We start from the raw sequence: 13,839 nt of genomic DNA on the forward strand, positions 1-13,839 counted from the left end.
CGTTGGTGGCCTCGGATCCTAGGATTGTTGGTGGAAGGCTTGGCTCCGGATGAAAATCATGCATCGACCTTGTCGTTGCCGACGGTAGCGGCATCCACGGATCTCGTCCTCCTCCTTGGAGGTATCATTAAGGAGCCGCTTGCCCTTCCTATCCAACGGCGTGAGATCTCCGTCTGAAAACCTAAGATCGGGCAGTGCCAGATCGGGTGACGGTGGTGTTCTCAACATCGTTTTCCTCCTTGGGGGCGTCACCTGGGAGAATCCCGACGATGGATCCGATGGTCTTCACGATTGATGGTAGAGCTTGGGTTTGTGGTGCTGCCGACGGGTCCATTTTATTTCTTTTCTTTTTGCACTGTTTTTTCGGTGCTTTCCTCCTGTGAGGATTCTTGTAACACCTTCTTCTGATCAATGAATTTGGCAGTTCTCCTGCCAACATTCAAAAAAAAAACTTTTCCTCTGAATGTTTTTCCATGATATTTTTCTCAAGATGATTATTCACTTAAGGTTTTCAAAGCAAAAAGAATCACTCAATTCCGAGCTTAGGCGAGGGGTCAATAAAATCTAGAACCGGTCTAAAAAAACTGTGACAAACAGTGGTCTGAAACTCCGAATAGCAGAACATATTTGCAGTAGCAAAAAAGAATGCTCTTGATAACCTGATCAGCATCGATGACTACATTGCGATAGCAGCACATATTTGTACTTTGGTGTTGAACGGGGCAAGTACCAATAACGTAGATAGAATAGATGCAGACATAATAAAGATAGAGCATGGATGGGTCTATAACATAGATTGATAACCCCAATATGTACTACGGCATACAGGCATGCCCAGCTTTCTCTCCATCGCTGAGGAAATCAGTCATTGTCTTCTGACTCGGAATCATCATCATACTCAGAATCAGACGCATCATCGTCATCGGAGTCGACATACTGGATGTAACCCTGCGTGGCTTGATCAGCATCAGGGGCACAAACAGTGATCTTGACATCTTCTTTGATCTTGGCCCACTGCGCCTTGGTCCATGCATTGATCTTTTTCCTCGCTTCAAGGTAGTCGTAGTCGACCTCAAAGTAGCCATGATTCTGAACCGACTCGCGGACCTTTTTCTGGTACTCCTCAAAGTCGTCGTCAATTCTCTTGAACAGCTCCAGATCGCTCTGGTGGCGCAGCCTCCTCTCGGCAATCTCCTCCGGAGTGTACAGCTCGGCCAGGTCGTCCAGGTAGTCAATGCTGGGGAGGTCGCCCCTCTTCAGGGACAAAATGAGCTTGACATCCTCCGCCGGCACCCGAAACATGGCCTTGTTGCCACCTGACAGAATCTTAGTCGACGCTGCTTCTGCTGTGGCATCACGGGCAATAGATCCATCGGCACTCTTCTTGGGGATGACGGCTGATAGCTTCCCCTCAACCAACATCTTGTCAGTCTCTGCCTTGCTGGATTTAGAACGCTAGATCCAATCACCAGGAGCTACACGTACGTGCAAGGCTAACACCGAAGCACACCAGCAGGCTGCTTAATTGATTTCTTCTCAATTAATAGCACATGCACGTATCTTGCCGTAGACCTGCGTACGTGTACTTGACCTGGGCTGGCTAGCTTGATCGATGGGATCGGCGTACTTCGGCGTCGTTGGCGAAACACTTGCGAACGAAACAAACTGATCGATAGATCGCACGAGCCTTGCTCTTGCTTTGTATTGCTTTCGTTGTGGATAGGGGCTAGCTTAACCAAACCAAGTCGGCTTGTAAAACTAGTCCTAGTCGGACATGCATACACGCACTTGTAATTAACACGTACATGTATGGACTAATAGCGTCATGTTTAACTCTAGGCCACTGCTAGGCGACGGCGCACCGACCTAAATTTGGGCCGGTCGCACCGCAGCCCCACGATGCGTGCGCCTCGGGCCGCACGATTCAGCGCTCCTCCCCCCGCATCATCCCCTCCTTCTTCTTCCTATCCGCCTTCTTCTCCCGCATCATCAATCGGAAAAAACGGAGCAACAGCCGGCTGTCGGGGAGAGAAAAGTTGCGGCGAGCGCCGGCGACCTTGCCGTATTCCCCTCGCCTAAGATGAGAGCGCAGCCGCACACGCAGGCTCGCCGCCATTGCAGACCCGCCATGGCTCCTAGGGCAGGCCATGGTATGGTCCTCAAGCTCCCGAAGCGGTGTGACTCGGCTGCGTCCAGGGATGCTGGAACCGTCCAGTCCCGGTGCTGCGACCGACGAGCACCCAACCCCCGGCGACCGAAGGATTCAGAGAAAGCTTCAAGCATGAAAAAAGCTACAACCGGCATAGAAGAAAAAGCTTCAAACATGAAAAAAAAAGCTTCAATCGGCATCAAGAAAAGATTCAACCGGTGTGAAAAAATGTTTCGATCAGAATGGGAAAAAGCTTCAGCCATGGCAGAAAAGCTTCAAGCATGGAAAAAAGCTTCAAGCGGCATCAAGAAAAGATTCAAGCGGCATCAAAAAAAGATTCAACCGGTGTGAAAAAATGTTTCGATCTGAATGGGAAAAAGCTTCAGCCATGGCAGAAAAGCTTCATCTGGTGTGGAAAAAAGCTTCAAGCGGCATCAAGAAAAGATTCAACCAGTGTGAAAAAATGTTTCGATCTGAATCGGAAAAAGCTTCAGCCATGGAAGAAAAGCTTCATCCGGTGTGGAAAAAAGCTTCAATCGATATGGAAAAAAGCTTCCACCATGAAGCTTTTGAAAAACGAGTATTGGTGAGAGCTACGGGGCGACGGCGAAAGCTGCAACGAGCGTGGATGAGAGCTACAAGTGGCTATGGAAAAAGCTTCAACAGTTGCAGCTCCGGCGCGGTCGGTTGCAACTCCGGCGTGGCCGGGTCCGGTGAGGCAGAGCTCCTGTGGGGCGGATCCAAGCAGATCTGGCCGAGGGCCGCCGGATCGGCTGATTCCCGTGGTCGCGGCACCTTGGGAGGCCTGCAGGCAGTGATGGTAAACCATGGTTGCAGGGCCTGAGAAGGAAGCAGAGAAGGAACGAGGGAGATGAGTGGTAAAGAAGAGAAAAAAAGGAAGGAGAAGGATAAGAGGGATGTATGCGTGCGTGCCCTTTGACCGTGTGGCGCGTGCGTGGACGCGTGACCGGCCGAACGCTCGGCCGGTGCGCTGTTCCCAAACGTTTCCCTTAACTCTAACATGCCTCCCCTCTCCTTGACCCGAACGGATCGTAAGATCCTGCCTGCTCTTGTCCTGTGGACATCGAAAGATCGATCCGTCCCTCTGGCAGCTGCTCACCTTCCATGTAGCTGGATCTCGCGGCTGCCATCCTCACCGAAGCATGGTCGATCCCCCGCCTCCGTATACTTGGCAGCAGTGCACGACTTCATCATCCACTTTCCTGGCTCCTCAACTGCCATGGCCTTGATGACCGGAAGCGCAATCCCGATCCGTATAAAGAAGGGAAAGATGAACCCTGGGCGAGCGACCCCTTCTTGCCTCACCCTGTCGGTATCGGACCCGTTTCGCGCCCCGACTCGGCCGGAACTCGACGACACGCTAGGCTGGGCCCTGCTGCCCCTGCCTCCCCGTCTCCTCTTCTCCCCCGCCCCCTTCTTTATTTTTCTTTCACATTCTTTCCAGTGAAAAAAGCTTGCTCTTTGTAAAAACATACTATTGTGTATTTAATTTTACAAAATCAGATGTTTGTATCTTTGATCAAGTTCGTAAAGAAATATTATAACAAATTAATAAATTACAAAAATATATTTCAAGAGAAAAGTAATAATACTGAATTGTTATTATAGTTATTGATGTTTTGCTCTATACATTTGGTAAAATAGAGAGGGGTGTGATTCAAAAAAATGCACCATATATTTGGTAAAAAACTCTTTCCTTGACTGTTCCATTTTGAACTACTTAAAAATCTTGTCAAGGTATGTACTTATTGAAAAAACTTATCAAGCGTTTTGATCTATCTCTATAGATCTTGATGCTCAATATGTAAGCAGCTTCACCGAGGTCCTTCTTCGAAAAACTCCTTTCAAATACTCCATTATGCTTTGCAGAATAATTCTACATTATTTCCGATCAACAATATGTCATTTACATATACTTATCAGAAATGCTGTAGTGCCCCCACTCACTTTCTTGTAAATACAGAATTCATCGCAACTCTGTATAAAACTATATGCTTTGATCAACTTATCAAAGCGTATATTCCAACCCCGAGATGCTTACACCAGTCCATAGATGGATCGCTGGAGCTTGCATATTTTGTTAACACCTTTAGGATCGACAAAACCTTCTAGTCGCATCATATACAACTCTTCTTTAATAAATCCATTAAGGAATGCAAGTTTGTTTATCCATTTGCCGGATTTCATAAAATGCAGCAATTGCTAACATGATTCGGACAGACTTAAGCATAGATACGAGTGAAAAACTCTCATCGTAGTCAACACCTTGAACTTGTCGAAAACCTTTTGCGACAATTCTAGCTTTGTAGATAGTAACACTACTATCAGCGTCTGTCTTCCTCTTGAAGATCCATTTATTTTCTATGGCTTGCCGATCATCGGGCAAATCCATCAAAGTCCATACTTTGTTCTCATACATTGATCATATCTCAGATTTCATGGCCTCAAACCATTTTGCGGGATCTGGGCTCATCATCGCTTCCTCATAGTTCGTAGGTTCGGCATGGTTAAGTAACATGACCTTCAAAACAGGATTACCGTACCACTCTGGTGCGGATCTCACTCTGGTTTACCTACGAGATTCGGTAGTAACTTGATCTGAAGTTACATGATCATCATCATTAGCTTCCTCACTAATTGGTGTAGGTGTCACAAAAACTGGTTTCTGTGATATACTACTTTCCAACAAGTGAGCAGGTACAGTTACCTCATCAAGTTCTACTTTCCACCCACTCACTTCTTTCGAGAGAAACTCCTTCTCTAGAAAGGATCCATTCTTAGCAACGAATGTTTTTTGCCTTCGGATCTGTGATAGAAGGTGTACCCAACAATCTCCTTTGGGTATCCTATGAAGACATATTTCTCTGATTTGGGTTTGAGCTTATCGGGATGAAACTTTTTCATATAAGCATCACAGTCCCAAACTTTAAGAAACGACAACTTTGGTTTCTTGCCAAAACACAGTTCAGATTGTGTCGTCTCAACGGACTTAGATGGTGCCCTTTTTAACGTGAATGCAGCTGTCTTTAATGCATAACCCCAAAACGATAGTGGTAAATCGGTAAGAAACATCATAGATTGTACTATATCCAACAAAGTACAGTTATGACGTTCGGACACACCATTATGCTGTGGTGTTCCAGGTGGCATGAATTTGTGAAACTATTCCACATTGTTTCAAATGAAGACCAAACTCGTAACTCAAATATTTGTCTCCACGATCAGATCGTAGAAACCTTATTTTCTTGTCACGATGATTTTCCACTTCACTCTGAAATTCTTTGATCTTTTCAAATGTTTCAGACTTATGTTTCATCAAGTAGATATACCCATATCTGCTCAAATCATCTATGAAGGTCAGAAAATAACGATACCGCCGCGAGCCTTAACACTCATCGGATCGCATACATTAGTATGTATTATTTCCAATAAGTCAGTTGCTCGCTCCATTGTTTCGGAGAACGAAGTTTTAGTCATCTTGCCCATGAGGCATGGTTCGCAAGCATCAAGTGATTCATAATCAAGTGATTCCAAAAGCCCATCAGCATGAAGTTTTTTCATGCGCTTTACACCAATATGACCTAAACGGCAGTGCCACAAATAAGTTGCACTATCATTATTAACTTTGCATCTTTTGGTTTCAATATTATGAATATGTGTATCACTACGATCGAGATCCAACGAACCATTTTCATTGGTGTGTATGACCATAGAAAGTTTTATTCATGTAAACAGAACAACAATTGTTCTCTAACTTAAATGAATAATCGTATTGTAATAAACATGATCAAATCATATTTATGCTCAACGCAAACACCAAATAACACTTATTTAGGTTCAACATTAATCCCGAAAGTATAGGGAGTGTGCGATGATGATCATATCAATCTTGGAACCACTTCCAATACACATCGTCACTTCACTCTTAACTAGTCTCTGTTTATTCCGCAACTCCCGTTTCGAGTTACTAATCTTAGCAACTGAACTAGTACCAAATACTGAGGGGTTGCTATGAACACTAGTAAAGTACACATCAATAACATGTATATCAAATATACCTTTGTTTACTTTGCCATCCTTTCTTATCCACCAAATACTTGGGGTAGTTCCGCTTCCAGTGACCAATCCCTTTGCAGTAGAAGCACTTTGTCTCAGGCTTAGGACCAGACTTGGGTTTCTTCACTTGAGAAGCAACTTGCTTGCCGTTCTTCTTGAAGTTCCCCTTCTTCCTTTTGCCCTTTTCTTGAAACTAGTGGTCTTGTCTACCATCAACACTTGATGTTATTCTTGATTTCTACCTTCGTCGATTTTAGCATCACGAAGAGCTTGGGAATCGTTTCCGTTATCCCTTGCATACTATAGTTCATCACGAAGTTCTACTAACTTAGTGATGGTGACTAGAGAATTCTGTCAATCACTATCTTATCTGAAAGATTAATTCCCACTTGATTTAAGCGATTGTAGTACTCAGACAATCTGAGTACATGCTCACTGCTTGAGGGATTCTCCTCCATCTTGTAGCTATAGAACTTGTTGGAGACTTCATATCTCTCAACTAGGGTATTTGCTTGAAATATTAACTTCAATTCCTGGAACATCTCATATGGTCCATGACGTTCAGAACGTCTTTGAAGTCCCGATTCTAAGCCGTTAAGCATGGTGCACTAAACTATGAAATAGTCATTATATTGAGCTAGCCAAACGTTCATAACGTCTGCATCTGCTCCTGCAATAGGTCTGTCACCTAGCGGTGCATCAAGGACATAATTCTTCTGTGCAGCAATGAGGATAAACCTTAGATCACGGATCCAATCTGCATCATTGCTACTAACATCTTTCAACACAATTTTCTCTAGGAACATATCAAAATAAACACAGGGAAGCAACAACGCGAGCTATTGATCTACAACATAATTTGCAATATACTACCAGGACTAAGTTCATGATAAATTTAAGTTCAATTAATAATATTACTTAAGAACTCCCACTTAGATAGACATCCCTCTAATCCTCTAAGTGATCACGTGATCGAAATCAACTAAACCATGTCCGATCATCACATGAGATGGAGCAGTTTCATTGGTGAACATCACTATGTTGATCATATCTACTATATGATTCACGCTCAACCTTTCGGTCTCCGTGTTCCGAGGCCATATCTGTATATGCTTGACTCGTCATGTATAACCTGAGTATTCCGCGTGTGCAACTGTTTTGCACCCATTGTATTTGAACATAGAGCCTATCACACCCGATCATCACGTGGTGTCTCAGCACGAAGAACTTTCGCAACGGTGCATACTCAGGGAGAACACTTCTTGATAATTAGTGAGAGATCATCTTAAAATGCTACCGTCAAACTAAGAAAAAATAAGATGTATAAAAGGTAAACATCATATGCAATCAAAATATGTGAGATGATATGGCCATCATCATCTTGCTTCTTTGATCTCCATCTCCAAAGTACTGTCATGATCTATATCATCACCGGCATGACACCATGATCTCCATCATCTTGATCTATATCAATGTGTCGTCACGTGGTCGTCTCGCCAACAATTGCTCTTGCAACTATTGCTATCGCATAGCGATAAAGTAAAGCAATTATTGGACGCTTGCATCTTATGCAATAGAGAGACAACCATAAGGATTTTGCCAGTTGCTGATAACTTCAACAAAACATGATCATCTCATACAACAACTTATATCTCATCACGTCTTGACCATATCACATCACAACATGCTTTGCAAAAACAAGTTAGACGTCCTCTACTTTGTTGTTGCAAGTTTTACGTGGCTGCTACGGGCTTAGCAAGAACCGTTCTTACCTACGCATCAAAAACCACAACGATAGTTTGTCAAGTTGGTGCTATTTTAACCTTCGCAAGGACCGGGCGTAGCCACACTCGGTTCAACTAAAGTTGAGAAACTGACACCCGCCAGCCACCTGTGTGCAAAGCACGTCGGTAGAACCAGTCTCGCGTAAGCGTACGCGTAATGTCGGTCCGGGTCGCTTCATCCAACAATACCGCCGAACCAAAGTGTGACATGCTGGTAAGCAGTATGACTTATATCGCCCACAACTCAATTGTGTTCTACTCGTGCATATTACATCATCGCATAAAACCTGGCTCTGATACCACTGTTGGGGAACGTAGTAATTTCAAAAAATTTCCTATGCACACGCAAGATCATGGTGATGCATAGCAACGAAAGGGGAGAGTGTGATCTACTTACCCTTGTAGATCGACAACGGAAGCGTTTGGTTGATGTAGTCGTACGTCTCCACGGCCCGACCGATCAAGCACCGAAACTACGGCACCTCCGAGTTCTAGCACACGTTCAGCTCGATGACGATCCCCGGACTCCGATCCAGCAAAGTGTCGGGGAAGAGTTCTGTCAGCACGACGGCGTGGTGACGATCTTGATGTACTACCGTCGCAGGGCTTTGCCTAAGCACCGCTACAATATTATCGAGGACTATGGTGGAAGGGGGCACCGCACACGGCTAAGAATATGATCACGTGGATCAACTTGTGTCTCTGGGGTGCCCCTGTCTCCGTATATAAAGGTTCAAGAGGGGGAGGCCGGCCGGCCATCATAGGGCGTGCCAGGAGGAGTCCTACTCCCTCCGAGAGTAGGACTTCTTCCCCAATCCTAGTTGGAATAGGATTCGCGAGGCGGAAAAGAGAGAGAGAAGGAGGAGGGCGCCGGCCCCCTCTCTCCTTGTCCTATTCGGACTAGGGGGGAGGGGCGCGCGGCCCAGCCCTGGCTGCCTCTCCTCTTCTTCCACTAAGGCCCACTTAGGCCCATATAGCTCCCGGGGGGTTCCGGTAACCTCCCGGTACTCCGGTAAAATCCCGATTTCACCCGGAACACTTCCGATATCCAAACATAGGCTTCCAATATATCAATCTTTATGTCTCGACCATTTCGAGACTCCTCGTCATGTCCGTGATCTCATCCGGGACTCCGAACAACCTTCGGTACATCAAAACTTATAAACTCATAATATAACTGTCATCGAAACCTTAAGCGTGCGGACCCTACGGGTTCGAGAACAATGTAGACATGACCGAGATATGTCTCCGGTCAATAACCAATAGCGGGACCTGGATGCCCATATTGGCTCCTACATATTCTACGAAAATCTTTATCGGTCAGACCGCATAACAACATACGTTGTTCCCTTTGTCATCGGTATGTTACTTGCCCGAGATTCGATCGTCGGTATCCAATACCTAGTTCAATCTCGTCACCGGCAAGTCTCTTTACTCGTTCCGTAATACATCATCCCGCAACTAACTCATTAGTTGCAATGCTTGCAAGGCTTAAGTGATGTGCATTACCGAGAGGGCCCAGAGATACCTCTCCGACATTCGGAATGACAAATCCTAATCTCGAAATACGCCAACCCAACATGTACCTTTGGAGACACCCGTAGAGCTCCTTTATAATCACCCAGTTACGTTGTGACGTTTGGTAGCACACAAAGTGTTCCTCCGACAAACGGGAGTTGCATAATCTCATAGTCATAGGAACATGTATAAGTCATGAAGAAAGCGATAGCAACATACTAAACGATCGGATGCTAAGCTAATGGAATGGGTCATGTCAATCAGATCATTCAACTAATGATGTGATCCCGTTAATCAAATAACAACTCTTTGTCCATGGTTAGGAAACATAAGCATCTTTGATTAACGAGCTAGTCAAGTAGAGGCATACTAGTGACACTCTGTTTGTCTATGTATACACATGTATTATGTTTCTGGTTAATGCAATTCTAGCATGAATAATAAACATTTATCATGATATAAGGAAATAAATAATAACTTTATTATTGCCTCTAGGGCATATTTCCTTCACCCCCCCTCGCGGATTTTTTTTGCATATCAAAACCAATAGATAAGACTATCAAATAATTGAGATCCTTCTTCTCCTTGCCCTTGCTCTCTTGTGTAACCCAACGTCACTTTTAATTTATAATTTTGATGAATATAAATTGTAACAATCTAAGTTTCGAAATTTTAGATTTTTAATGTATGGAAGATTAGAAGTCGATTGGGGAATATTGTTTTAACATTTCAGATTATGAGTTAGATATATATAAATACTAATGAATAAGGCTATAAGAAGTTAAATTGATAGGTTCGCATCATTAGATTTCAAATTGTTTGTTCAGTACTTTGATATACTTTTTTTCAAAAAGATGAATTTGAATCCAGGATTGCAAAGCTGTATTACCTGGCAATGGCGGCATTTTATGCGTCGTTACCTTGGCGAATGCATTGCTCGAAGTTTGCTTGGACTAGATCTTCAGGGTGAATAACCATGATCTAACCTTCGATAGTGGGCTCGAACAACGGCAGAGCTTGCGTGCCATTCTATTCCTGGAAGCATCCCTTTTGGAGAACCTTTTCTCGCAATCCTTATGTTGTCATGATATGGTTGGTGTTGATGCTCACTGCTATCACTGTTTTTCATCATTTCGGGAGTTTTTTTTTTCAATCTGCAAGTATAGCTTCGGTCACGTATGACTTTACTATTTGCCGACATGATATTTTGTGTGTGTGCGTTAGTGTTGGTTGTGTGCATACTCATTATGCACAGCCTGGATGAGTACACATTATGATATGCTATGGTACGAGACAATACAAAACACTTTTTGGGAGGGCTCCGTTTTTAGTCGTTCCTTTGAGTTTTGTTACGGTTTGTGTCCTTCTCAGGAAGGCGAGACGGCGGCGGTTCCTTGAAAACGGAATAAAGGTCTCACAGCCTAGTCCCCGTCCTGGTGGTGCGTCTATCATCGTTTGTGGGCGTGTGGTGGTGTGTCTCTGGCGGATCTATCTTTGATGGATTTGCTCGGATCTGGTCGTTGTCCGTCTACATTTGTATGTCTTCGGGTTGGATCCTTTTAATCTACGTTATTCTTCATCGGCGGCGGTTGCTATTCTGGTGCGCTGGTCCTATTAGGATTTAGCACGATGATTTCCTGACGGTCTACTACAAGTTGTGCCCGACTATGGCGATGGAGGGGCGATGACAGGGAGGCGCCTTCGGCTCGCTTCAGTGCTTGTAATCATCGCTATGTGGTCTGCGGATCTGGATGTAATTTTTATAATTTTTGGTGTTTTGTTGTACTGCGATGATTGAAAATGAATAGATTAAAAGTCTTTTTCACGATTATATATATATATATATGTAGCACATCTGCTCCCACTTGATAAAGTCCAAATAATGCAGCAAGCACGCTGCACAGAACTGACCGAAGCTTTAGCTTTCAATGGAAGGAAAGGAAACCAAACCAAAAGACTGATGCAAGTGTGAGTGTACATGCATGCCAATGTTATGTCACTCTCAATCATTTTTAGCTAGCATTATGGACGATCGGTCAAGTTATTAATTTGGATATACTGGTTGTGTCTATCAATGCCACTAAAGTATCAATAACAAGACACGATATGACCCATCGGTGCGGCAAGGGTGATCAGCAGCAACCAACAAATCTTGCTATAAAAAGATATGACCTACCTTCTAAAAAAATGAGAACAATATCGTGTCGGGCATGTGGCAGAGAGACGTATGCGTAGTATCAGTGCTACCCTAAATGATTACAGCTATATAAAGGCATACACTCGGCCACACGCACACACACAAGTAACCAACAGGTAGGAGTATCTAACAAATGGAGTTCCTTGTGCTCATTGCTCTTCTTCTCTTGGGCTTGACCGTACTGATCAGGCGGCGTAGCTACATCTACACTACTAGTACCAGTCGTGCCCGTGCTCCAGCTGCTGTGGTGATCCAGAGGATCGCCGATCCCGCGGTAGCCCACCGTGCGCTCATCGAGAACGCCGACGACTTCTCGGACCGCCCGGTGGCGCCCTTTCTGGTCTTTCTGGAGAAGAAACACGGCCAGTATGGCGACGGCCTAGCCTCCGCGCGGTACGGCCCTCTCTGGCGTGCTTTCCGGTGCAACATCACCTCCGAGACCCTCCACCCGTCGCGCCTCGGGCACGTCACGCCGCTGCAGCGTGAGGCTATCCATGGCCTCGTCGCCAATTTGGGGAAGGAACTGCCGGTGGTCGCCGTCGTCCGCGACCACCTCTACCCTTCCATCTTCTCGCTACTCGCGCGCCTGTGCTTCGGCGACGACGTGGACGAGGGGCATGTGCGCGTCATGGGCTGCCTGATACGGGAGTTCCAGCAGGTTGCCGTCGGAGAGGCTCGGGCCTCGCCTGGCACCATGTTGGCCAAGCTCGCGGAGTGGAGACGGCTGCGCCGGCTCTTGGCCATACACGGCCGGTTGGGCGAGTTGTACCTCCCTCTTGTCGACGCACGGCGGGAGTCCCGACCGACATGCGACGGTGGCGGCCGTCGTCCATACGTCGACTCGCTCATCGACCTACGCGTCCCAGACGGAGGCAAGGGTGACGGTGCAGGGCGGCGCGCTGTTAGGGACGACGAGTTCGTGAACCTGCTGTCGGAGTTTCTGGGCGCTGGCACGGGGACGGTGATGGCAAGCATCGAATGGACCCTCGCCCACCTGGTAAACGACCAGGAGATCCAGAAAAAGCTTCGGGACGAGGTCGACGGCGCCGGCGGGGCCGTGGCCGCCAGCTCCAGCAGGAGCCTCATCCGTGGCATGCCGTATCTGAACGCGGTCGTGCTCGAGACCCTCCGCTCGCATCCACAGGTGCCCTTCGTCCAGCGCCACGTCCATGCCGACGCAGCGGAGGTGCTCGGAGTCGGAGGAAAAACCAGCGGCGACTTCATTGCACAGTTCACTGTTGGAGACATGGGAAGGGATGGCAAGACGTGGATCGATCCGGACGAGTTCCGGCCGGAGCGGTTCCTTCCCGGCGGTGAGGCAGAGGACGTCGGCCCTTTGCCGGGGACCAAGGAGATAAGGATGATGCCATTCGGCGCCGGGCATAGGTTCTGCCCGGGCGTGGGTCTGGCCATGATGAACATCAAGTGCTTCTTGGCTGCCCTTGTGCATGAATTCGAGTGGGCGCCTCCGGGGACGGAGGGCTGCGCCGGCGTCGACATGACGGAGCTCAACACCTTCATCAAGGCGATGAAGAAGCCCCTTTCCGCACGTCTCACGCGACGCACTTAATCCTCGGCGTCTGGTGTTTGTCGTCTACTTTGGCCACGTTGGGATGCATGCATGGCGGCAGCCGTGGTCTTTCTTCTTCCAGTGTGGTGTGTGCCTGTGTCATGGGCGACTCCGTGCCGGCCATCATGCCGACTGACGAGCTTGTGGTGGCCATCTCGCCTCTAGTGTATATCTGTGCACGTCATGATATCGTTCTGTGCTCTTGCTATCTTGTGTGGTTGATGTAACGGTGTTTCCGGCGTATAATTAAGTAAATGTTGCACATATATAGTAAGAGTGCACGTGCAACGCACGGAAGTTTGAGAATTTCTTCATTAATTTGATTAGCTAGATCAACTTTTTGTTCATAATAGTTGTCACAATAACTTATTAGGAGTATGTTTTAATAACAATTGGTCTAACCTGAAATTTTATAACAACCCAAACTTCAACTTTGTCGTCCTAAATATAATCACACACCATGGAGCAAAGCTTGAATTGCAAGAAGGCTCGGTCCTCTCCAAGAAGGGCATACCAAATCATCTCCTTTTTTCATCCACACGGA

The 13,839-nt window shown here is 46.2% G+C and overlaps 1 protein-coding gene across 1 annotated transcript; it reads left to right on the forward strand.

Annotated features, from left to right (window-relative positions):
- Window positions 1-11,844: 11,844 nt before the first annotated feature.
- LOC119334305 (cytochrome P450 89A2-like) lies at window positions 11,845-13,561 on the forward strand. Its single transcript, XM_037606896.1, has one exon. It carries the CDS (start codon window positions 11,859-11,861, stop codon window positions 13,293-13,295), a length of 1,437 nt encoding a protein of 478 aa, XP_037462793.1. The 5' UTR covers window positions 11,845-11,858; the 3' UTR covers window positions 13,296-13,561.
- Window positions 13,562-13,839: the final 278 nt, after the last annotated feature.

The sequence above is a fragment of the Triticum dicoccoides genome, chromosome 7A (assembly GCF_002162155.2).
Source record: "Triticum dicoccoides isolate Atlit2015 ecotype Zavitan chromosome 7A, WEW_v2.0, whole genome shotgun sequence".
Classification (NCBI taxonomy): Eukaryota; Viridiplantae; Streptophyta; class Magnoliopsida; order Poales; family Poaceae; genus Triticum; species Triticum dicoccoides.